This window comes from Triturus cristatus, chromosome 7 (assembly GCF_964204655.1).
Source record: "Triturus cristatus chromosome 7, aTriCri1.1, whole genome shotgun sequence".
Classification (NCBI taxonomy): Eukaryota; Metazoa; Chordata; class Amphibia; order Caudata; family Salamandridae; genus Triturus; species Triturus cristatus.
The window spans coordinates 875544222-875571486 of NC_140590.1; the positions used below are offsets into that span (position 1 = coordinate 875544222).

Here is a 27265-nt window from a genome sequence, read left to right on the forward strand (position 1 = left end):
CCACCCCCCAGAGGTGTTTGGAATTTCCTGCCACTCTTTGCTGTCCCCAGATTGTCTGGGGTCATAATAGACTGGTGTCAGATCCCATGTGAGAGTTCCCAGGTAGGATCTATGTAATGTGCAGGTATGATAGGTGACAGCGGTTCCTCCTGGTTAACTTAGTGTGGCCCATCCTGCTAACACCTAGCTTTTCTTTATCTCACTGTCTGGGAGCTATACACAAAGACCAACTGCCAACAAACGCTAGTAATGTGACCCAAGATACAGGCAGCAGACACCAAATGGTTAGAATAAGAAAATGCCATCCTACTAAAAGTGGCATTTTTAGAAATGTGACTAAAATTCTAGCATTACCAATAAAAGGGCTTTAAATTATGATTCTCTAGACACTAAACTTGATCTGTCTACTGGCTTCCAACTAAACGTGATCACTTATTAAATGAAATAAGGTAACCCAGTGTTGTCCTATTGGAGAGATAGGCCTTACAGTAGTGAAAACCGAATTTAAGAGATTTTCATTACCAGAATATGCAAAACTTGAAAGTTCATGTCCAACCTTCTAAATACGCTGCACCATGCTCTCTGGGCTGGTCAGTTCATACTCTAGTGGTGACTTATATGTATTAAAAAGAAAGGTTTATCCCTCACAACCAGTTTATTTTGCCAGGTTGAAAAAAATGCAAATATAAACTGCACACAGAGGCTGCAATGATAAGCCTGAGACATGTTTTAGAAGGATACATAAGTGGGTAGCACAATCAGTGCTGCAAGCCCACTCGTAACATTTAATTTACAAGCTCTGGTTACAAGGGGTACCACTTTACTAGAGGCCTACAAGTAAATTAAATTTGCGAGTTGGGTATAAACAAATTCTTCCATGGTTAGGGGAGAAAACACACACACTTTAGCAATGGTTAGCAGTGATGAAGTGCAGAGAGACCTAAGGCCATCAAAACAAGATCAGCAAAAATAGGAGAGGTGAAGTCAAAATGCTTGGGGGAAGACCACGCTAAGGCTGACAGATATAGCACATACAAAACAGTTGTAAGGGTTGTTAACAGGATAATAAATGCCATTCCATCATTGATATCTGCCAGTTACATGCAGAGACTACAAACAGAGAAATCATTAACAAGAATCATATAGAATGAAAACATTTTTTTTCACAGTTCAAACATTATCTACCAGGTCATGTGCAGCCTTAAAAACATTATAAAATACAACGGCACAATTGAGTCATTTCCTCATTCAAGGTCCAGCTTCTGAGATGTAATAGTTAATGATTTAATCTTTGTTGCGCTTAACATTTTGGAATTTCTGATTAGGCAAAATTTGATCACTAGACTGTACAGATTTTTTTTTTTTTAAAGAGTTCCAAGATAGAGTTTTTGCGTCTTCATAAGTCCTAACATTTACAGAAAAACAGGCTAAGGCCAGCTCATTTTATCCCGTTTGGATTATGCCAATGCATTCCTGGTTGGCAGCCCGGGTTTTCTAGATAAGAAATTGCAAGTTGTTCAAAACTCAGCGGCCAGGCTCCTTTTGGGCTTGCAACCATGGCTTAGTGTTCACACTCACCTGCGTTCCTTGCATTGGCTCCCAGTCGAATCTCGCCTGATATTCAAAATGCTATCCATTGCCCATCGGGCCCTCTATGGCTTGGACCCTATCTATTTGCAGAAGAGGTTTGCCTTTTACACACCAGGGAGACAGCTGCGCTCGTCTGCCCAGCTGCTGGTTCCGACCCTCAGGTTTAATCGCCAAAGACTTGGGGGGAACTCCTTTGTGCGCAAAGCTGGCCTTGCCTGGAACCTGCTGCCCTTGGTTCTTCGGGCTACCCAGGACCCTCTGTTCAAGAAAAAACGAAAAACGCTGCTTTTTTAGTCTTGATTGGTGTGCATTTCTTCTCTCTTTTTTCTTAAGCAAGCACCGGGACACTTTCGAGTATCCGTGCGCTGTATAAATTAAATATATATTAAAAAAAACAAATCTTCATTCATGCACCCACATAATATGCATTCCTGTTAAGTGCCATGTGTCTGTAATCAGGATTCCTAAAGTCCCTTGAGGAACTAAAGGGAATGTTAATTGTGAGGTATTGATAACGCACATGACCTATATGACATCATATTTAATAATTTTTGTGCTTGCTTCCTGAAAAAAGAAAAGTGCAGATTGAATTTTAGGTTGGGGTTGCTTTCGAAAATTGCAGATTTTTGTCCAGAGTAATTAAGAATATTTTAAAAATCACTATACCATGAAATTGAAAAAATGAGGGAGGTTTCTCCATTATGCCAGCTAAAATGCAATTTTGAACTCTGCTGTTCTTAAAGCAAACAAATTCTAAAAGAAGACATGTAGCATGTAGTGTGAAAAATATGTCACATGTAAACTGCACCAGGCATTTATTTAGGACTGATATAGTAATTTGCATCACCATTGTCTACCGCATTCGAGTTCTGGGTGTATGAATGTGTCTTTTTGTTGTTCTAGGTGAATATGTGGTCATGACTACTCACTTCCATTTAAAAAGGAAGATTGGCTACTTTGTCATTCAGACATATCTCCCCTGCATTATGACAGTGATTTTATCCCAAGTCTCCTTCTGGCTCAACAGAGAATCTGTTCCAGCAAGAACTGTATTTGGTAAGTGTGACTCAATTCAGAAAAAAAGATCATAGCAGTCTATATTTGATTTTCATACCCCTATCAGTGGTGTTCATTATTTTCAACAATCTAATATAGTGAAACATATCATTTTTTTGCACTTGAGAAAGATAATATAAACGGTGCTAAAATGTGCCAGTTGTATTATGATTTTTTTTTAAATTGTGTCTGAAATGGAAACAGATGAAAAATATGGTTACCAAGTTCTGTACATTTTAACAAAGTTGAATGAAACACTTCGATTCAAATTCTGATCTCTTTCTGTAGTTATCACTCATCAAATGAATTAAGGTAGGCCAGTGTTATCCAATTACAGAGGTACGAATTTAAGAGTTTTTCACTACCAGGACATGCAAAACTTAAAAGTTCATATCCAACCTTTTAAATACACTGCACCCTGCTGTCTGGGCTGTTCGGTGCCTACGCTAGGGGTGACTTATATATATTAAAAAAGAAGGCGTAGGCCTCACAACCAGTTTATTTTGCTAGGTTGAAAATGCAAACTTAAACTTTACACAGGTTTGAGACATGATTTAGAAGGCTACTTAAGTGGGTGGCATAATCAGTGCTGCAGGCCGACTGTTAGCATTTAATTTACAAGACCTGGTTACAATGGATACCACTTTACTAGAGGCTTGCAAGTAAATTACATTTACCAGTTGGGTATAAACAGTGGTGGCTCGCAGTGGGAGTGCTGCGGGGAGTTGGCGATGCAGCGAGCACAAGGTTCATAGTTTTATTTACTTGCTTTACTCGTGGACGTCGTATGTCCGACTCCACTACCTCCACACCCTGCCCCTCCCCGCCCCACCACCCCGCAGCACTCCCACTGCGAGTCGCCACTGTGCATAAACCAATTCTTCCATGTTTAGGGGAGAAAGCATACACACTCCAGCAATGGTCCGAAGTGATATATATATATATATATATATTCACTGAAAAAACCATGGGTTTCACACACGTTATAGTTAGGAATTAGCATTTAAAAAACCTTAGAAATTCACTGAAAAAACCATGGGTTTCACACACGTTATAGTTAGGAATTAGCATTTAAAAAACCTTAGAAATTCAGTGAAAAAACCATAGGTTTCACACATGTTATAGTTAGCTGGACATTTTACTCGTAAAAAACCAATGAAATTGCCCCGTTATAGTTAGTTCAGCTAACTATAACTCGCGCGCCCGCAATGCACTGCTGATGACGTCACATATTACATCACTCATGACATGGTCAGTGACATCACTCATGACATCACTGATGACATCTCAAATGACATCACTGATGACATCACTGATGACATCATCCTTGTGATAGAGTGGCAGACCTCCTCTCACCTTAATATAAGCTTTGATACACACATTCAAAAATAGAGACTAAAAATTTCAAAAAATGGACATACCAATACCAGTTACAACAACCTCTTCAGTAATTCTAAGATCCACATACACATCCACTCATTCACCAACAGTCCTATACAGTCACTCATACATGTACTCACTCATCATATGTACTCATACATCTATACATCCTGTTACACAATGCCACTCATCCATAGAGTTACTCACACACATAGTCACTCATGCTAATAAAGAATAAAACATACATTTACTTGCATATACAGTAATACACACACCACCATACTTACTTCTACGGAAACTTACACATACTTAGTCTTTTAAACAATCACTTACAGAAACACATACTTATTCATACAGGAACTCTTTCAATCTCTCCCTCTCACATATACTCACATATATACACCAATAGTCACATATACTAGTTTAAAACATATGTAGTTACTCCTGAAGACACTATTGAGACAGTCATTCACTCACTAACACACCCATACACACACTCATCCACCCATACAGTCTTGCACACATACTGTCTTCAACACATACAAACAGTGAGTCACTCATTCACGCATCTATGCACTACGTAATACCCCCCACCGTACCATACAGACACTCAGACTGATACTCAAAAAAACAACTAATAACCTATATAGACACCCATGTAGCTACTCACCAACCCATGCAGCCACTTATACACAAAGTGAGAGATACACTTAATCAGTCAGTTACACAATCAATTTTTCAAAAACAAATCATCCATTTAGACACTTATATACCCATTTATTCTTCCATCGACCTTGAGATATACATATATAAAACATATTTAATTTTCAGAAAAACACACATTCACTGGATGATGTCATCAGTGATGTCATCAGTGATGTCATTTGAGATGTCATCAGTGATGTCATGAGTGATGTCACTGACCATGTCATGAGTGATGTAATATGTGACGTCATCAGCAGTGCATTGCGGGCGCGCGAGTTATAGTTAGCTGAACTAACTATAACGGGGCAATTTCATTGGTTTTTTACGAGTAAAATGTCCAGCTAACTATAACATGTGTGAAACCTATGGTTTTTTCACTGAATTTCTAAGGTTTTTTAAATGCTAATTCCTAACTATAACGTGTGTGAAACCCATGGTTTTTTCAGTGAATTTCTAAGGTTTTTTAAATGCTAATTCCTAACTATAACGTGTGTGAAACCCATGGTTTTTTCAGTGAATTTGCAAGGTTTTTTAAATGCTAATTCCTAACTATAACATGTGTGAAACCCATGGTTTTTTCAGTGAATTTGCAAGGTTTTTTAAATGCTATTTTTTTTTTTTATTCTTCATTTTTTTCAAACATATTTTTAATTTAATTTTCTTATCTTTTATAAAGACTATGCTTAAATTTTTAAAATCCTTAAATATTTTTTTTATATATATTTTTTAAAATAAACATGTAAAATTTATTTCCAGATTTTTTTTTTTTTTTTTTTTTTTTATAGTACGCGTACCGTAAGCTCACGGTAAGCGTACGGTTTACGCAACGTCCGTAATCTATCTACGCTGCTTGCGTATAGTTACGTACTTTGCGTAGCCGCGCGTACTGCGCGTGGGACGCGTGCGCGCTTACGCAACACGCGCACGTTACGCGGAAGTGCCGGGAAGTGACTGTTATGCGCATGCGCGCAAGCGCGTGTCTTTTTTACGCGCACGCGTACTTTTTGCCGTAAGCGCACCGTAAGCGTACCGTAAGCGTACGGTAGGTCATGTGATCATGAAACACAACTTTTGATTGGTTGAAAGTACTTTCAGTTCTAGAACTCTCCTACACCACACCCATTCCCCTCATTTCTGCTTGTGATCCCTTAGGAGAAGGAGCTGAGTTGTCTTTGGGATACGATGGCAGAACAGCAGAGCTCTTCTGAGAGTGAGGCTAGCACCAGCAGCACTGTCTTGAGGCAGAGAGCGAGGAAAGTAAAGCCTTCTTATGTTTGGGATTATTTTACTTTTCCAGAAGGCCAGCAAAAGGTGAATGCACCCTTAGTTACTTGCAAGCTGTGTCAGCGTGTACTTTCTAGAGGTAATCCTAACAGGAAGTATTCCTTTGGGAATCACACCATGAAGAGACACCTCCAGGATGTACACAAAAGGACACATGGTCATCTTTTTGGAGGTAACTCTTCAGAAAGACGAGCCAGTACATCCACAGCAGCTCAGCCTGGACCATCACCTGCAGGGCAGACTCCTTCTTCTGCAGGTCAGGTGAGCCCTTCATCTGTGGGGGGAGAATCTCCTTTTGCTGGCCCTCTGGAAATTAACCCTCGGTTTGCGAGGGTTGAAGTACGGTGCGCCACTTGTCACGATCTAATTACTTATAGGGAGACCAGTGTTTCCCTGGTGAACAGTAAAATAGATCAGCACACTTGTCGTGTCGTCTAATATTCCCAATCTTTCTTTCCTCTGTCCCTGCATGAACACAACGGTTCTTTTAAGAGCCAACCTTATCTCTCATCTTTTTTTTACATATGTTTTTAAAAACTTTTTTTTTTTTTTTTACCGTACGCGTACGGTAAGCGTACCTTTTTTTTTATTTTTAAAAAAAAACACTAAAAATCATTTATCACATTATAAAGTCCTTGAGAGACTACAATTTTTATTATTGACTTACCATACTCACTCAAAAAAATATTTATTCATTTGTTTTTTTTAAAAATAGTTTTTAAAATGGTTGTAGTTTCCGAAAATTTTCTATATCGATCTGAAAAAAAAGAAACAAGTATTAATATTTTTAAACCATTTTATAATACAGTACACATATTTACATTTTTTACCAAAAAATATTTTTGCCTTATTTTTGCTGTTTTCAGAATATATTGCATTTCACTATAAATTGTGAAAGCAATTGCATTCATCATTTTACAGCGGGCAAAAAAAAATAACAATCTCAAAGATTGTATTAAAAAAGCCCAGAATCTCTTCTCACTTAAACTTATCATTACAGAAATGCATATTATTCTAAAAAAATATCATCTAAAAACAATACTTTTTTCTTTAAAATACCGTCTGATATGTTTGTTTCAGAAGTATAATCACAAAATTATATCTCAAATAACTCCAAAATACATCTGATTTTATTTCCTTTAGGCCAAATAGTTTTTTGTTTTTTTTCCTGGAATAAATTTCCAAGGGAAAACCATTAAAATTCTAAAGTTTAATCTGTCCAGATCTCACCAATTCTCTGTAACATTTTGGTTCACGAAAATTTTTTGAATAATTTATTTAGTCCACAATAGAATTGCTTACTTTTCCACATGGCCAAATAGTAATTTTTTTAATCATTTTTGAAAAAATTTCCAATGGCAGTCCAATAGCATTCCAAAATTTAAAATGTGCAGAAGTTACCGATTATCTCTAAATTATTGGTTTTTCAAAATTGCATTAAAAATTAAAAAAGTCCACATTACAATTGGTTATCTTTCCTTTAGGCCAAATGATAATTTTAAAAATCTTTTTTCTACAAAATTGCAATGGTAATCCAGTAAAATGGTAAAATTATTTTGTCCAGATCTTGCCAAATCTCTCTAAAATTTAGGTTTCAGGAAGATTAGATAGGAATTTGCTAAATCAAAAGGCAAACGTTGTTTGAAAATCAATTGGGAATCATTACACAGTGTCCAGCCTTTTTCACATTTTAGATAAACTGTGTAATGTCCAGAAGTAACAGTAGGTCCATCATGGAAAATTATTGCAACAGTTACAAAAGTTTTTCCTGAAATTGATAATTGCTGTCCTGTAAACTTCTTTATTAAAGTATCCAATTTTGATCCATCAGCTCTACATCGTTGCATCATTAAAATTACATACTGTCCGTATTCCCTTAAAATTAATGTTGATAACATGTCAGAATTACACTCACCACATTTCATGCTATGATTAGCATCTTTAACTAATTTTGCAAAAGTGACTGTTTTACTCTCTGGCAATGTCAAATAAATAAACCTTTCATTATCAACAATAGAGCCACATATATTATAACAATTATCACAACTATGTTCCCATTTATAAGAGAGACCAAAAAAAATGTCAATGGGAACTCCTTCTTCTTCCACTACCTGAAGAAAATACATCAAAAATTCGTGTGCATCTTGCTGTTCATTTTGAGAAAACTGTGTTCGTCCTGAACATACATCTAAAAGTTTTCTAATATCAGTAGCACTTTCTATTTGAGTTTTATCTTTACTCAGCTTTTGAAAAAGGAGACTGAGCTCTGAACAGAATCTTTTTCCCTGATTTACTATTATCTGCTCTTGCAAACTTTCCAGATAAAATGCAACATTCAGCACTACATTAGCGTAGCAGTTGACACCAGAGCTATTTTCAAAATGACATCCTACAACCTGTTCTTCATTGTCCTTTTTCTTTTTGTTTGCAATTACATCACTCCTCTTTTTTTTCCTCTTCTCTACATCCTCATTACAGATATTCTCATTTCTCCTTTTACGAGAAACTACACGTTTCTCCAACACAGGATACTGACCTAAATGAGGAGCATAGCTTCTTCTTAATCTATTATACTCCTTTACACAGTTTGTATCAGCACTAACTTTTGAGTCATCAAAGTCTATCATGAATAAACCTGATAATGTTTTGACTCGTGACAAAGCTACATATGCCATACCTTCTTTGAACACAGTTGAACCAATGTTCACAAATGCACAATCTACAGTCAATCCTTGAGACTTGTGGATAGTTACAGCATATGCTAGTGAAAACGGAAACTGCTTCCTACGTACATATAAGTCTTTCACAAGCATGAAACGAACTGAACAACGACAAATGTCTTTAACTTCCTCTATCTGATCAAATTTTATTTTTAAACATTCAATTCCATCTTTTTTCTGATAATTAATAAAACCCACAACTCTTCCCATCGCTCCATTCACTAAGCCTTTCTCAACATCCAAATTTCTCCTTAAAAACACTCTACAGTTCATGCAAACATATAGATTTTTTTCTAATCCTGCTGTTTTGGAGATGTTCTTCTCTAGTGAGTCCAATTTATTTTTCAGTTTGCCTGTTACTGTGACAGTAATTCTTCCATCCTCAATTTTGTCCACTGCTTCCAATTTCCTGATGTCTTCCTTTTCCAATTTCAAAAGCTCCTCATTAAATATTGAGCATTCACGTAGAGTTGGCATTAAACAGATGACACTTTTGTTTTCTGCAATATTCTTGTATATTTTCTCTGCAACTATTTCTTCCTTTGGAAATAAATTATGTAGCAGCCGACTCTGTAATGCTTTTTTCCCAACTTCTGTGAGTAGTCCAATCCTGATATCTTTCAGAATACTTCCATATTCTTCATCGTTTGCTTGCCTCATATTAGTTGTAAGTTCCTTGTACTCAAAGAAGGACCAAATATTTGTATTTCCAATGCTTCCCAATGACTTCTTCGTGTCTTCATGTGTCACAGTATTAAACACTGGTTGTCCTTTAACTGGAGTAAGTTGCAAAAGATCCCCAAAAACTATGACGTGTTTTCCACCAAATAACACGTCATAGTCTGTCTTCAAAATTTGCTGCATTCTTAAATGCACAAAGGCAAGCATTAAGTTTGATACCATGCTCACCTCATCAATAATGAGAACTTGCATCTTCTTCAATACTCGTGAAACTTCCAAGGATGCTTCTCCAGTTAGCTTGTTGAATTGTATTTTGTTCTCATGCTCCACTGGTAACATTAGCAGACGATGTAAGGTGATTCCTTTTATGTTATATGCTGCTAACCCAGTTGGAGCAGTAACCACACAAGACAAAGTAGAATCCGTTTTTTGCTTTAGGTAGCTTCTGATGACTTTTATTAGGAAACTTTTTCCAGTTCCAGCTTGTCCGCTTACATACATCCTGATTGGATGAAATGATGTGCATGAGCACTCTTTTTTTCATGTAGAAATCCGTGATCAATTTTGTTTTTGATCTCTTCATAAATTTGTTGCTGCTCTTGATTCAGTTGTCTTTCCAAATTTTCTAAGTCTATAAATTCTTCTTGAGCTTGATTCATAGCCGTTTCCACTTCATTCATGGCTATTGATGCTTCATTTTCAACGATTGGTTGTCCTAGGGGATCTTGACTGTGTGTTCCTGAACTTTGGCTGTCCTGAGAACTGTCTCTAGCTATTTCTGCTGCAATTGTAGTTTCCTGTTCAATTTCTTCATTTAACATTTGCAGATAAGTTGAGAATGTACTGCATTGTATGCTGTCTTTGCAAGCATTAAAAGAATCTTCATAGCTCTGGAATTCTCCCAGTAGTTCATCCTCTGTACGCCATGGTTTAAACAACTGTAAAAGAGCCAAGTAGTAAAATTCTTTCTTGTCGGTAGTGTCGCAACTTAGCTTCCGGTGATTTATCAAACTTCCTTTGGTTTGCTTCACCAAACATCCTTCTTCACCAACAACTTTATATTTTCCACTGTTGATGTCTTCTGCAGCTTTCCGTGAATAAATGTAGTTCTGTAACACTTCATAGAGACACATGTTCTCCAGATGATGACTTCTCTTGGGATAATATGTGTCCAACATGTTTGTTTTCAATATGTCTGTACTTTCTGGGTCATTCTCAGCCAAATATTCAATTTCTCCAACAGATTTCAGTACCCGATTTCTCATTGCTGCAAGGCCTAAACTTGCCCAAATTATTCTTCTTGACTTCGAGTAGAGACTTGCAGAAGATAACCTATCTGAACATTCGTAGGATCCAATTTCTCGATGCGATAACATCTTCAAACTGAAACTGTACAGCTTCTTACTGACAGTCTTCTCGTGAGAAATCTCTTCCCACATTTCCTTCAATTCTGTTTTTTCTGATTTCGTAATGTAAGACGTTACATATCGTGCAACAGCAATGGAATTGTCAGCTACATACTGTATATCCATGTTAGCGTTCCACATGGATAAAATGACTGGGTTGTAGTCATTTATATTTTTTGATTCTTCTTTTCTTTTAAGGTTGTAGGTATTCTTAGGTGATTTTCTTGTGATAGTATGTCTCACAGCTGACATAAAACTGTTTACTCTTCCATTTGAAAGAACAGGTCTAGGAAATCCAAATCGACATTTAGTGTAGTATTTTTCTTTGCTCTTGTATTTCCGTCGACAGTATTTTCCACACCGATGACTTTGGAAACGTAAAACTTGCTCCTTTAACTTGTTCTCTTCTGTGCTTTTTGGTATAGCACATGTTGCATATTCTTGAATGTAAGATAACACTGCTTCATCAGCATCTGTTCCAAACTTTGGGGCATCCTTGATCCACAACAGCATATGAATATGAGGAGCACCTCTTGCCTGGTACTCTTTTCTCCAAAAGAAATCCACTACTTCTCCAAGGGGTGGATTTTTTTTATTGCAGATGAAGGACATCATAGCCTCAAATCTATGATTGAAATATCTGCAAACATTAACCGGATCCAATGAGCACAGTTCTCCTGCTGTCTTGTATTCGATGTTTTTAATGTTTGAATTGGCCTCTCGTAGAAAATCCAGTAAATCATCCCAAGCGTACTCGGCACAGCTTAGGGTAAGGAACCATGTTGGTGTTCCTAAATTCCGTAACATGCATTTTAGTTCACCATGGCGTCGGTACCAATATTCATTTGTCCCACGCTGACAAGCCATCAGATTGATCAGTTGTGTTTCCAAATGATCATCTCGGTGCTGCACTTTCTCCATAAAATCCTTAGCAGACACATTTTGTAAATGTACTCCACTTTTTAAAATGTGATTTACTGCATAAGACAGTGCAGACAAGTCGCTTTCAAATAAAAGATGGAACAAATAAGGAATACTTTGTCGAAATCTGGGATCTTCAGCATATAGTCTTGTAGTCCGATACTCTGAAGCTGGAATCTGTTCTGGACGTTCATCGTATCGTCCTCCTTTTCCTTTAGGAAACAGCTGGGGAAAACATCGAGCTTCCAAGCTCTCCTCCCATACACTCACAGGAGTTCCTTTTGCTTTCTTCATCTGAAAGAGATCAATATTGTCTCCCATAACTTCTTTCGAATGAAGAGGATGTATGCTAAAATGTTCATAAATTTCTTCTTCCTTTGACTTGTCCACTTTTTCAATTTGTCCAGTTGGTGTTTCTGTGTCTTCTTGAAAATCTTCTTCTTCTTCTTCTTCTTCTATATAAATTGATTCATACCATTTGTTATTTTTTTTCAAATACAAATTTGCTCTTTGTACTTTCCGCACATCTACCAGCTCCTGCCAAATCTTCTTATTCTTTGTAGGTACACCATTAACCAGAATAATTAATGGTTCAGTTTCCAAAGTATCCGCATCAATAGTTTCCATATTTTTTTTCAAATCCAAGGGCAAATACACCACTCTACCTTTTAAACCTCTCAGTAAATCTGAAGGAGGTAATTTACCAGTTTTGGGCTCCATACGTACTATGGTCTGGAACGGATGAACACATTGAATGAGTATAGACTCATATGTATTTAATTCAGAAAGTTCAGCAGGAATAGCATCCAATTCTAAATTATTATGTACAGCTCTGGTCGGCATTCTATTTTCCTCTAACTTGTTGTAACAGTATTTACAAATACGCTGATCTTCACCCAATTCAAAACAATTTTCTAGAAATATATATGTGGCAAAATCCTTCCACTTATAATTATCTTCATTTTCACTCTTTCTGTAGAGATCAACATTCCTAGTTTGTTTTCTATAATGAGTTCTGCGGCAACAAATACAAGTAACATTTGGTCTTTCATTAGAGACTATTGCAAATTTTGTTATGTGATCATTAAATGTCTTACTTACAGAAGGTTCTACATTCTCTTCCACTTCTTCCTCATTTACTGTGTCCTTCTCTGCACTGTTTTGTTCAGGACCAAAGTAACAAAACTGAATTTCATCAACAACCTTCTCTACATCTGATACCGTTCCTCGGAACAGAGCCCTATTCAATTCATTTAACTTTATTGCTGGACTTTTGGCAAAATACAACCGTCTCACAAACTTTCTCATTTCAGTATGATGAACAGCCAGCATCCTAAAATGATGGAAAACACTATTGCACACTTTTCTAGATAGACAAGCAAGAGAATGACCCTGCAAACCAGTATTCTCTCTCACTCTGCATGGATCCAGACTTTGAAGCACCTTAATCTTCTGTTTTATACTTTTTTTACTATATTCTCTTAGAAACTCTCGAAATCTGTCAATAGATTCCTGACGCACAGTGCAAATACTACTACAATTCCAAGTGTACACTGGGGCTTTAGGACGTCTCCCCATTGCCTCATCTGCCATCACTTGTACCTCATCTCTTGGAACCATTATCTCCTTCTCCATTATGCAACCATTTTTTACTTCGTATGAACGACCTCTGGTGTCAACTGCATGCAGCAAACTATTACTTTGAAAATAGCTCTCTTCATTAAAAAAAGGTTCACTACTTGAACTATGCATCCACTTTCCTAAAAACACTTTACAAAAGTTTGTTCTGTTCACTACTCTTTTGCTTTTGCTTTGTGATTTCAGTACATTAACCATTTTATCTAATGTACGCATCCTATTCAAAATTAATATGAATAGTTTCCTTTTTAATTCTAATGCTTTTGCTGCAATGGCTTCAATTTCTTTTTTTCTCTTGTAATATTTAGCCTTTTGCTTATATTTCTTTATATCCTTTATCAAATTGGACATAACTCTTCTCTGAAACATTTTTCTACGTATCTCTTTAAATGCTGTTTTTCTGTTTATGTTAAACTTTTCAATTGCAGAAGGTATATTTGCATTAACTAAATTCTCATTTTTTTGCTGTTCTCTATGTTTTGTTACATTTTTCCGAGAACAGACATTTTGTACATTTTTCTTTGTTTTGAATATTTTGTTTAGAAATTGTTTTTTTTGCTTACCAGAAGATTTTTTCTTTTTCCCAACATCAGCATCTTCTACTAACTTTGGTCCTCCAGTTGTCTTCAAATATAGTTTTTTTTTTAGCGTTTTTTGAACTCGAGATTTTGTAGGCATCTTAAATTTTGTTCACTGTTCTTCAGTAATACCTGAAAAAAACTAAAAAAAAAATCCTTTATTGTATTTAAATATATTACTACATATCTTTTCACAATAGTCACAAAACGAAATTTCTTTGCCAATTTGAATGCACACAAACTGCTCTTTTTTTTGGGCAAGTGAAAATCTCTTTTACAAACTGTCACATTATGAAACCAAGCTGTTTTTTCAGACCACCACCGTGTGTATTCTCTGTGACTGCCTACACTCCAGCAGGGGCAACCAGCCTTAGTGATGCTGAATGTATTTGCATTACAAACTTAAACCTGAAAACCCCACTCGCTTCTAATTACTGTGCATGACTATACATGGCAAGCACATGGGTGTGTGCTAAGCCTCTGCTTCTTCCCCCAAAAATTCGCTCCCCCTTTCCATCTACTGCAACTGTGAAATCACCAGAGCAAGACGCAATAAATCTCTGCCTATAATTCTTCTATGCACACAGAGTCATGTTTTCACATTAGTGCCAAAACGAAATTTCTTTGCCAATTTGAAAGCACACTTACTGCTCTTTTTTTTTCGGGCCAAGTGAAAATCTCTTTTTACAATTTGAAATCACTTTTACAGACTGACACATTCTGAAACCTTTTTTTTAAATTTATTTAAATGCACATGTCCAAGCTGTTTTTTTTTCAGACCACCACCGTGTGTATTCTCTGTGACTGCCTACACTCCAGCAGGGGCAACCAGCTTTAGTGATGCTGAATGTATTTGCATTACAGACTTAAACCTGAAAACCCCACTCGCTTCTAATTACTGTGCATGACTATACATGGCAAGCACATGGGTGTGTGCTAAGCCTCTGCTTCTTCCCCCAAAAATTCGCTCCCCCTTTCCATCTACTGCAACTGTGAAATCACCAGAGCAAGACGCAATAAATCTCTGCCTATAATTCTTCTATGCACACAGAGTCATGTTTTCACATTAGTGCCAAAACGAAATTTCTTTGCCAATTTGAAAGCACACTTACTGCTCTTTTTTTTTCGGGCCAAGTGAAAATCTCTTTTTACAATTTGAAATCACTTTTACAGACTGACACATTCTGAAACCTTTTTTTTAAATTTATTTAAATGCACATGTCCAAGCTGTTTTTTTTTCAGACCACCACCGTGTGTATTCTCTGTGACTGCCTACACTCCAGCAGGGGCAACCAGCCTTAGTGATGCTGAATGTATTTGCATTACAGACTTAAACCTGAAAACCCCACTCGCTTCTAATTACTGTGCATGACTATACATGGCAAGCACATGGGTGTGTGCTAAGCCTCTGCTTCTTCCCTCAAAAATTCGCTCCTCTTTTCCATCTACTGCAACTGTGAAATCACCAGAGCAAGACGCAATAAATCTCTGCCTATAATTCTTCTATGCACACAGAGTCATGTTTTCACATTAGTGCCAAAACGAAATTTCTTTGCCAATTTGAAAGCACACTTACTGCTCTTTTTTTTTCGGGCCAAGTGAAAATCTCTTTTTACAATTTGAAATCACTTTTACAGACTGACACATTCTGAAACCTTTTTTTTAAATTTATTTAAATGCACATTTCCAAGCTGTTTTTTTTTCAGACCACCACCGTGTGTATTCTCTGTGACTGCCTGCACTCCAGCAGGGGCAACCAGCCTTAGTGATGCTGAATGTATTTGCATTACAGACTTAAACCTGAAAACCCCACTCGCTTCTAATTACTGTGCATGACTATACATGGCAAGCACATGGGTGTGTGCTAAGCCTCTGCTTCTTCCCCCAAAAATTCGCTCCCCCTTTCCATCTACTGCAACTGTGAAATCACCAGAGCAAGACGCAATAAATCTCTGCCTATAATTCTTCTATGCACACAGAGTCATGTTTTCACATTAGTGCCAAAACGAAATTTCTTTACAAATTTGAAAGCACACTTACTGCTCTTTTTTTTTCGGGCCAAGTGAAAATCTCTTTTTACAATTTGAAATCACTTTTACAGACTGACACATTCTGAAACCTTTTTTTTAAATTTATTTAAATGCACATTTCCAAGCTGTTTTTTTTTCAGACCACCACCGTGTGTATTCTCTGTGACTGCCTACACTCCAGCAGGGGCAACCAGCCTTAGTGATGCTGAATGTATTTGCATTACAGACTTAAACCTGAAAACCCCACTCGCTTCTAATTACTGTGCATGACTATACATGGCAAGCACATGGGTGTGTGCTAAGCCTCTGCTTCTTCCCCCAAAAATTCGCTCCCCCTTTCCATCTACTGCAACTGTGAAATCACCAGAGCAAGACGCAATAAATCTCTGCCTATAATTCTTCTATGCACACAGAGTCATGTTTTCACATTAGTGCCAAAACGAAATTTCTTTGCCAATTTGAAAGCACACTTACTGCTCTTTTTTTTTCGGGCCAAGTGAAAATCTCTTTTTACAATTTGAAATCACTTTTACAGACTGACACATTCTGAAACCTTTTTTTTAAATTTATTTAAATGCACATGTCCAAGCTGTTTTTTTTTTCAGACCACCACCGTGTGTATTCTCTGTGACTGCCTACACTCCAGCAGGGGCAACCAGCCTTAGTGATGCTGAATGTATTTGCATTACAGACTTAAACCTGAAAACCCCACTCGCTTCTAATTACTGTGCATGACTATACATGGCAAGCACATGGGTGTGTGCTAAGCCTCTGCTTCTTCCCTCAAAAATTCGCTCCTCTTTTCCATCTACTGCAACTGTGAAATCACCAGAGCAAGACGCAATAAATCTCTGCCTATAATTCTTCTATGCACACAGAGTCATGTTTTCACATTAGTGCCAAAACGAAATTTCTTTGCCAATTTGAAAGCACACTTACTGCTCTTTTTTTTTCGGGCCAAGTGAAAATCTCTTTTTACAATTTGAAATCACTTTTACAGACTGACACATTCTGAAACCTTTTTTTTAAATTTATTTAAATGCACATTTCCAAGCTGTTTTTTTTTCAGACCACCACCGTGTGTATTCTCTGTGACTGCCTGCACTCCAGCAGGGGCAACCAGCCTTAGTGATGCTGAATGTATTTGCATTACAGACTTAAACCTGAAAACCCCACTCGCTTCTAATTACTGTGCATGACTATACATGGCAAGCACATGGGTGTGTGCTAAGCCTCTGCTTCTTCCCCCAAAAATTCGCTCCCCCTTTCCATCTACTGCAACTGTGAAATCACCAGAGCAAGACGCAATAAATCTCTGCCTATAATTCTTCTATGCACACAGAGTCATGTTTTCACATTAGTGCCAAAACGAAATTTCTTTGCCAATTTGAAAGCACACTTACTGCTCTTTTTTTTTCGGGCCAAGTGAAAATCTCTTTTTACAATTTGAAATCACTTTTACAGACTGACACATTCTGAAACCTTTTTTTTAAATTTATTTAAATGCACATGTCCAAGCTGTTTTTTTTTCAGACCACCACCGTGTGTATTCTCTGTGACTGCCTACACTCCAGCAGGGGCAACCAGCCTTAGTGATGCTGAATGTATTTGCATTACAGACTTAAACCTGAAAACCCCACTCGCTTCTAATTACTGTGCATGACTATACATGGCAAGCACATGGGTGTGTGCTAAGCCTCTGCTTCTTCCCCCAAAAATTCGCTCCCCCTTTCCATCTACTGCAACTGTGAAATCACCAGAGCAAGACGCAATAAATCTCTGCCTATAATTCTTCCATGCACACAGAGTCATGTTTTCACATTAGTGCCAAAACGAAATTTCTTTGCCAATTTGAAAGCACACTTACTGCTCTTTTTTTTTCGGGCCAAGTGAAAATCTCTTTTTACAATTTGAAATCACTTTTACAGACTGACACATTCTTAAACCTTTTTTTTAATTTTATTTAAATGCACATGTCCAAGCTGTTTTTTTTTTCAGACCACCACCGTGTGTATTCTCTGTGACTGCCTGCACTCCAGCAGGGGCAACCAGCCTTAGTGATGCTGAATGTATTTGCATTACAGACTTAAACCTGAAAACCCCACTCGCTTCTAATTACTGTGCATGACTATACATGGCAAGCACATGGGTGTGTGCTAAGCCTCTGCTTCTTCCCCCAAAAATTCGCTCCCCCTTTCCATCTACTGCAACTGTGAAATCACCAGAGCAAGACGCAATAAATCTCTGCCTATAATTCTTCTATGCACACAGAGTCATGTTTTCACATTAGTGCCAAAACGAAATTTCTTTGCCAATTTGAAAGCACACTTACTGCTCTTTTTTTTTCGGGCCAAGTGAAAATCACTTTTACAGACTGACACATTATGAAACCACCATGTGTAACTACAACAAAAACAATTCCCATTTCTATTATTCATTTCTTAAGTTACCACATACATCCCCTCTCAAACTGTAAACTCACCTTTATAATTAGTTAGTTGTGAAAGAAATGTGACACTCAAACAGCAGAATATCAGAGACAGGATCTCTGTTGTGTTCACATCTCTCCTCTCAGCAGAACCAGATAATGGCAAACTTTCCCTCTATTTTTCCACACATATACATGTAAGTTTCAAATCTCAGTGCTTCCCCCTTTTTTTCAAATGTAATGACACATTTCTATTGGTTGAAAACCAACCCTTTTCCAAAAGTACCCTGCCCCCAACTTGACTTCTGCCTAGTACCCTTCCCCCAACTTGACTTCTGCCTGCTACCATAGCAACAGCTCATGGAACACTGCTGTGTGCAGTTAGGTCAGAAGTTCGACACACAATGTTTCAATTCCACAGAGCAAGAGTGCTTGACTTTTCAAACCTAATAGCAAATCCATAGTACTGTTCTTTGGTTACACATTTTTTTGTACCAATACAAAACATGCTTGTATTAATTTTCACATACAGCCTAGTTTTTTTTCTAGAATGGTATGAAACAGCCAATCAGTTCTTTTTGTTTTGTAAAAAATATGTATGCCTCCATTTCCAAACTGTCTTTCTTTTCATATTGCCATTCTACTGAAAGACACCTCCTGAGTGCATCCAGTTCTCCTTTGAAGATGTTCACAGTGTGGATTGTAGGGCACAGCTATGTCTTCTGGAGTGAAAAGTTTGCAGAGAAAACAGATATGGTGAGAGACCTTGCTTTGCCAAATGTAGACATTAAATGGATTGGTCAGAGAGGGTTAAAGTGGCACCAATTGATGCCATTGGTGAAATCCTTCATTCAAATCCAACGCCCTGACCTCATAATAGTGCACTGTGGTGGCAATGACCTAGGCACTTTGACTGGGGTAGGTCTGGAAATGCTTATGAAGGACACCTTTGCACAACTGTTTACACTTTTCCCTAAAACTGCCTTTGTGTTTTCCAACATATGCCAAAGGCAAAAATGGAACTGGTCCAATCATTTCTGTCCACAGATTGACAAAGCAAGAAAGCACGTCAACAAATCTGTTTCTGCTTTCCTCCGTGACTATGGTATGGGTGCCATTTACCACAACAACTTGCGTTACGACATGCAAGACATTTATAGAGGAGATGGTGTGCACTTCAATGATGAAGGGAACAGAGTCTTCCTCTTGAACCTTAGACTCTGCATCGGTACTTACTTGTAGGTACCACTAAAAAAATGACTCCATAAACACAACAGCTCTTTTTAGAGCTCCCTAATTTCTAAACTCTTAAATCTGCTTTTCATTTATTTTTTTTTATTTTTTTTACCGTACGCTTACCGTAAGCTTACCGTACGCGTACCCCGTGATTTTTTTTAAAATCAATAAATGTTTTCTTTGTACTTTTCTGTCCTTCTTTGACCCCCTTACAATTGTTAGGGGGTCTGTAACTCTCCTCATTGCCCCCTTTCCTTGTTTTCACTCTTTTTTTTCAGAGTGAAATACACAAAATGGCGGCCGCCGCTTCCTGGTTTCGGCCGATTCGAATGTTTACTAAGATCTAAGAGCCAATCAGAATCGCGCTCGCGCACGCCACCGTACGCTTACCGTAAGCGTACGGTAAGCGTACCGTAAGCTGGCTCAGATATATATATTGATTTAAAGGCTATTTTCTCAGAATCTACTGAACAGATTTACACCAAACCTACAAAAGGCACTTCCTTGACCTAGGGACTACCTCTCTGCCAAATTTTGAGTAATTCTGTTCAGCCGTTCAGGCTGTAGCTCGTTCTAAAGGTCCTATGGAAAAATGCATGGGAAAAACGCGTTTTGGGACCCCCCTTTTATCTCAGCCCCCGCTTGACGAATCCCCCCGAGACTTTCAGGGTAGGAGCGGAGCGTAGCGCCCCACCTATTTTGAAAAATTCGCGAGGATTCGTCGACCGGCGCCAAAGTTATTCAAAATAGAATGTTGAGGTTTTCCTATGGAAACGTGGTCCTAACTATAACTACCTACTGGCGACCGCCAGTAGGTAATATATATATATATATATATATATATATATATATATATATATATATATATATATATATATATATATATTCACTTAAAAAACCATAGGTTTCACACAAGTTATATTTAGCTGTACATTTCACTCGTAAAAAACCAATGAAATTCCACGTTATAGTTAGATCAGGTAACTATAACTTGCGCGACCGCAATGCACAATGTGTCATTTGAGATGTCATCATTGATGTGATGAGTGATGTCACTGACCATGTCATGAGTGATGTAATATGTGACGTCATCAGCAGTGGATTGCGGTCGCGCAAGTTATAGTTACCTGATCTAACTATAACGTGGAATTTCATTGGTTTTTTACGAGTGAAATGTACAGCTAACTATAACTTGTGTGAAACCTATGGTTTTTTAAGTGAATTTGCAAGGTTTTTTAAATGCTAATTCCTAACTATAACGTGTGTGAAACCTATGGTTTTTTCAGTGAATTTGTACGGTTTTTTAAATGCTAAGTTATCTATTTATTGTTAATTTTTGCGTGCGCGGTGCGCTTCGCGCACCGTGCGCACGCTGTGGGCACTCGGTGAGCTTCGCGCACCGAGTGCCCACCCTGCGCATTTCGTACCGTGCACGCCACGCCATTTTTTACAAAATATCAATTGTTTTTTTCTCCCTTGGGGGTCCTTAGATTTATATATTAAATGTGATTGTTAATTTTTTTTATTTTTTTTTACCGTACGCGTACGGTAAGCTTACCGTAAGCGCACTCCGCGATTTTTAAAAAAAATTATTACATTTATTTTTCATACTTTTTGGTCCTTTGTGAACCCCCTGACGAACGCTAGGGGGTCTGCAACTCTCTTCGTTGCCCCCTTTTCATGTTATCAACCTTTGTTTTTCAGTGCGAGAGACAGAAAATGGCGGCCGATACTTCCTGGTTTCGACCGATTCGAATGTTTACTTTGATCTAACAACCAATCAGAATCGCGCTCGCGCACGTCACCGTACGCGTACGGTAAGCTTACCGTAAGCGCACGGAGCGCGCTTACAGATATATATATTGATTTAAATGCTATTTTCTCTGAAACTACTGAACAGATTTACACCAGACCTAACAAGGCACTTCCTTGACCTGCGGACTACCTCTCTGCCAAATTTCAAGTAATTCTGTTCAGCCGTTCGGGCTGTAGCTGTGTCTAAAGGTCCTATGGAAAAATGCATGGGGAAAACGCGTTTTGGGACCCCCCTTTTTTCTCAGCCCCCGCTTGACGAATCACCCCGAGACTTTCAGGGTAGGAGCGGAGCATAGCGCCCCATTAGTTTTGAAAATTTCGCGAGGATTCGTCGACCGGCGCCAAAGTTATTCCAAATAGAATGTTGCGGATTTCCTATGGAAACAGGGTCCTAACTAGAACTATCTACTGGCGACCGCCAGTAGATAATATATATATATATATATATATATATATATATATATATATATATATATTGCAATTTCTCGTACTGCATAGCATTCCTTTCCTGGAAAACAGACGATACGGACCCACAATCGTAGTGCTGTAATTTTATTTCAGTTTAATGCCCACCATCGACCGCCATTACGCGTGTCGGTCTCACACAGACCTTGATCATATATATATATTTATATGTATATATATATATATATATATATATATGACAACACATGGTATCCCAAAACGAGCTGCACACGAGACGGCAAGTGGGTTACCAGCCTAAATTACAGGTACTGATGGACACGTAGACTGGTACTGTGAGCAGCTTCTCTTATGCCTGACGCGTTTCTGGGTAATCCCTTCATCAGAGGCAATTGGGAAAAGATCGCGCTGCTGGTAGGCAACATCTCCTTAAGTAATTATCACGCCCCTTATTCTATATATAGACAGTGTAGTTTGATATTTATTTACCATTATCGCATGTGGGAATGGCCACAGCGGGTCATGATGCCACTCCCATCCCTCAAAAATGATAATAAATAGCTTCATATACTCTGCACATTTGTATGTATTGTTTATGCCATGACGTTTTTTGTGTGTATTTGTTTTAAGAAAAGGTGTTTAATGAAAACCAGGATGTTAGTAGTTACATTTTTGTAGTAGTTGTAAAGCACATTGGAGAAGCATCCTGACTAGAACGCAAGTTGCTTTCACTTGTAAAAAAAAATGTAACATGTAAACTGTGTAGAAGTAAACACTGATTTTCTCATGCAAATCTCATACTACTGTGATAATATACTAAAAATTTACCTTTGCACTGTAGTAATAAATATGCGAAAACGTCTTTATTAGTTCATTTGCTTTAAATAACAATACTCATTGGTCTACATGTATTTTCACTGCCATGGCACTTTTCATTGAAAATTATAATGTTTACAAAGACTAACGTTGCACTCCCTCAGTCTCGCAGGTTCAGTTGGATGTAATTTTAGAAGCACATGAAAAAGTGTGTGTAAGTGTTCAACACAGCTGCAAAGAAGCTTTCATGTGCAACTATGTTTTCCATGTGAGAGAAACAAAAAAAGCACTAGCAAAGTAAACTAACTTAATACTTCTCACCAATGCCCATTTTCCTCCAATAGCTCCCTTGCACATGCATCACAGAAGCTATCTTGCAGTGTTTTTTCTTTTAATTTAAGAAAAATCATTAGGAAATGGCAGCAGTGTGTGTGCATGCATGGCAGCCATCTTGTAATGTCTTTCTTTGGGTTTAAGAAAAAACAGTCAAAAAGATGGCTGTCAATGCACGCTCATGCACAGCAGCAAACTTGTAATTAATTTTCTCAAGCTTAAAGAAACACCATCAAAAGAAGACTTCCTTGCATATCACACATTCACAGTGACCATGGGGTAATGATTTTCTGTATGTGTAGAAGCCAACCAGTAATATTTGTTTCTTAAAATATGAGAACAAATGTTGCAAGAAGGCCACAGGGCCTACAAGCACATTCTTGGTAACTATCTTTGAAATGTTTTATTGAAATTAAAAATATATATACATTCAAAGATTCAGATGCACGCCCGTGTGTATGCATGGTCAACTACCTGTAAATGGTTTTAAAACCATTTTATGAGTGTACTTCACTGATACAGTGGAAAACGGCATGAACAACAGAAGGGGCTGGTAGGACAAGCAGCTTCTGGAAGCATCATATTTTGATAAATAGAGCAGGGGTGGGGTAAAGGACCACTGGCACAGAAAGAAAGAAGGCGAAAAATTAGTTTCTAATGCATTGAAGTGATAGTCTGCCTTCAGCAGTGGAAGGACACATTTAACGAATAAGGGCAAAGTGAGAACAAAATGTTCTTTGGCAGGGCAAAGAAAATAATAGGAGAAAAAGCAATCAAATCAGGCGCAATAAAGTGAGACAGGCAGGAAAGTCAATGAATCATCAGCAAGAAATATACACAATGCCCACTCTAAAGCTCCCTTTAATACTATAGGTATGTTTTCCTAGAGCTTTATGTAGGCTAGACCTAAGATATATTTAGGGAATTCCACTAACACACTAAGTTTCGGCTGCATAACTTCTACAAAGCAACATTTTTGAAGGGGGGCACTCAATTGGAACATGCTGGAGGCCCTTATGGATCAGATTATGGGTCATAGATATCAGCATGGGGAGCTGAGCTGTACAATGCCTTTGTTTATTGGGCTGAATGACTGAGACAGAAAATCATAGCGAATAACTCTTTATTTGGCCAATAGAGACCATAAAAGCACATAAATATTAAAATGATATACTTAAAATCAAAATGAATACCAAGGTTTTAAAAAGAATCCATAAGTGCATGTTCGTTTCCGATTTGACAGTAATGAAAACTGTTGGACTTGGCCCTTTTTACAGGGTCATCCCAGAACATTTTGCCTTTCTCCTGTATTGTTTCTGACCGGTTTTTGTTGGTTTTATAACTCTGGGCACTTTACCACTGGTGATCAGTGCTAAAGTGCATATGCTCTCTGTGTAAATTGTGTTTATGGATTGGTGATTCCATGATTGGCATATTTGATTTACTAGTCAGACCAAAGTACAGTGTACTGTGTGTGCCCTGGGCCTGTAAATCAAATGCTGCTAGTGGGCATACAGCAATGATTATGCCTCCCACATAAGCAGCCTTTAAATGTAACTCTTGCCTGCCATCGCAGAGCCTGTGTGCAGTCTAGTACTGCCATGTTGACTTGGCAAGTGCACCCACTTGCCAGGCCAACCTTCCCTTTTCTTAAATGTTAGTCACCCCTAAGGTAGGCCCAGGGTACCCCTGTGGGCAGGATGCATTGTATGGGAAAGGTAGGACATGCCCTGGTGTGTGTGGCATGTCCTGATAGCGAGTTACTGCCATTTTCCTTTTTCACTATTGCAAGGCTACCTGCTCCCATAGGATAGAATGGGGAGTTTGTTTATAACATCTTATAAACATATCTGCCCCTGGGAACAAGGCAGAAAGATAATGTTTGATTTGCCTGAACTCAAAATGTTAAAATGCATCTTTTAGTGAGGGTGATTTTTACATTCTGTGTTTGAAAATACCATTTTTCGAAAGAAGGTATTTTCGTACTTAACCATCCAGTGTGCCCTCTGCTAGGTTTGTGTATTGCCTGTCTGGCTTTTGGATGACAGGGGCTGGAGAGGGGCAGTGGCTCTAGAGAGCCTGATGAGTCTGGCTGAGCTTTATAGACCTGGGCTGCATTTTGAGTATTGGGAGGAGATTTCCTTTCACCTGAATGGTCCTTGTCTGCCTTCAACAATGCTGTCTCCACCTCCTGCAAGGAAGCAGCACCACTGAGGACAGAAATGGTTTTGGCTGGGTACAGACACTCTCTGCCTTCAAAGAACAAAGGATTTTTGTGTTTAAAAAGAGGGGCCCAGACCCCAGACTTTTAGATCATTTCTGGGAATCAAGAGGAACCTTTGCCAAGGAGAAGACCAGGAGAAACTGAGGAGGAAACTGCCCCTGTGCTGTTTGCTGTCTGGGGTTGGCCTGCAGTGACTGTTTCTGCCAAGGAAAGGAGAAAGGACTTTGCTTTGTGCTGTGTCCCCTGCTTGAAGATCTCCCAGGGCTTGAAATAGAGCTTGCCTCCTGTTTCGAAATCTCAGGGAGACAAAAGACTTCCTGCAACTCTGCTGGTTCTGCTGGACTCTGCCATCAGCGAGTCCTACCATTGCCTGAGGTGCCTCCTGCAGTCAAAAGACCTCAGAAGTGAGTTTTGCAGCTGCTCTCTGCAGGAACCAGTGCAAAGCATCGCAAAACCATGCAAAGCCTCTCGGAAACTACGCCGGGCGGCGCGAAATGCACCGAGTCCCACTGGGTGACGCAAAGCCTCGCCACGCAGCCCCTGCACTGAAGCCTTGCAAAGAGATGCCACACCTCCGGTGCTCAACACATTGCACTTGGTTAGACCGGTGAGAAGCACTGGTGCGGGATTGACCCTGGACCATGATCGTTTGATGTAAACCACAAATATTCATATCACTTGTACATGCGAAGATTGATCAAACACAAACCTTGAGATTATGAACAACGCCCGTGATAAACTATTGTTTTAAAACATAAGCCTTGAAAAAGCCCTGGTCTACTCGACCTTGTGGGTGAAACACGTGTTGGCTGTTAGTTCTTATCAATGTGATCTCAAAGCAATATTTAATACAAATAAGCATGTAACCTCTGTGGTGGATTATCTAAAGAAATTTTTTCAAAAATAAACAAAATAAGTCTTCTAAAAAAAAAAAAAGAAAAAAAGGATTTGAGTCTTTTTTTGTGACTATTTCAACACTTAAAAATAAGGAGGAGTATTAACTCAAAAAAATGTCCTACATCGCACTTGGGCGCCAAGTCTACGAGAACACAGGGGCCACAGTAAGAAACCAATGCATCACCTCCCCGCACAGTAAGAAACTGACGCATCACCTCCCCTTCAGTAAGGAACCGACGCATCACCTCACCCTGGGCATAAAGAACCAACTCATCACCTTCTCTGTGGCTGTGTTTGTTTGTGGCTGTGACGCATCCAAGGTACATTGTGTTGAAAGTGTTGCATCCATAGTTTGCTATGGACAGAGAACTGTTTCTTCTTATGAAAGTCATATCTTGATAACTGTATTATGGATTTTTGTTGTTTGGTCTTGTTTTGTTTTAGATAAAGATTACTTATTTTTCTAAACTGGTGTGGTGTTCATTTGTAGTGTTTTCACTGTATTACTGTATGTGTTCACAAATGCTTTACACACTGCCTCTAAGATAAGCCTGTCTGCTCGTGCCAAGCTACCAAGGGGGTGAGCAGGGGTTATTTTAGATGTGTATCCCCCTTACCCTGACTAGGAATAAGGGTCCCTACTTGGACAAAGGTACCTACCTCTGCCAGCTAGAGACCCCTATTTCTAACATTGGTGGTCAGCGGTGAGGATCTGGACTTGCATTTGTGTCTTACATACAGTGATTATTGTACACTACTAGTAGAGTACAGACCATTACCCGACCGCATACTATCTTTTACTGCTTTCTGGTGTCCTCCTGGAAGTAATTTTGATACTGAGACTTTGGTTAGTTGTTGCACCAGTGAAGTCTTGACAAGATGGAACGTGACTTCTGGCACATGTTCATGTATACGATAAGGGAGCTATGTGTGCTCTGCAAGGAAAGGGGGCTGCCTGTGAAGAGAAAGTCCAGGGAGGATCTAGATACAGCCTTATTTCAGTATGAACTACCATGCTGGAGGCTAGTACCACCAGATGAGTCTGAAGAGGAGGAATTCTCTTAAAGTGAGGGAGAAACAGAGAAAGATAAAGGGCTTCTGGCT

The 27265-nt window shown here is 38.5% G+C and overlaps 1 protein-coding gene across 1 annotated transcript in view; it reads left to right on the forward strand.

The window, feature by feature from the left end:
- Positions 1-27265, forward strand: part of LOC146810798 (gamma-aminobutyric acid receptor subunit alpha-1) — a 419681-nt gene that overhangs the window by 350137 nt on the left and 42279 nt on the right. The window contains exon 8 of the mRNA XM_085617828.1: positions 2494-2646. Within this exon, the coding sequence (XP_085473954.1) occupies positions 2494-2646 (153 nt within the window). The remainder of the gene's footprint in view (positions 1-2493; positions 2647-27265) is intronic.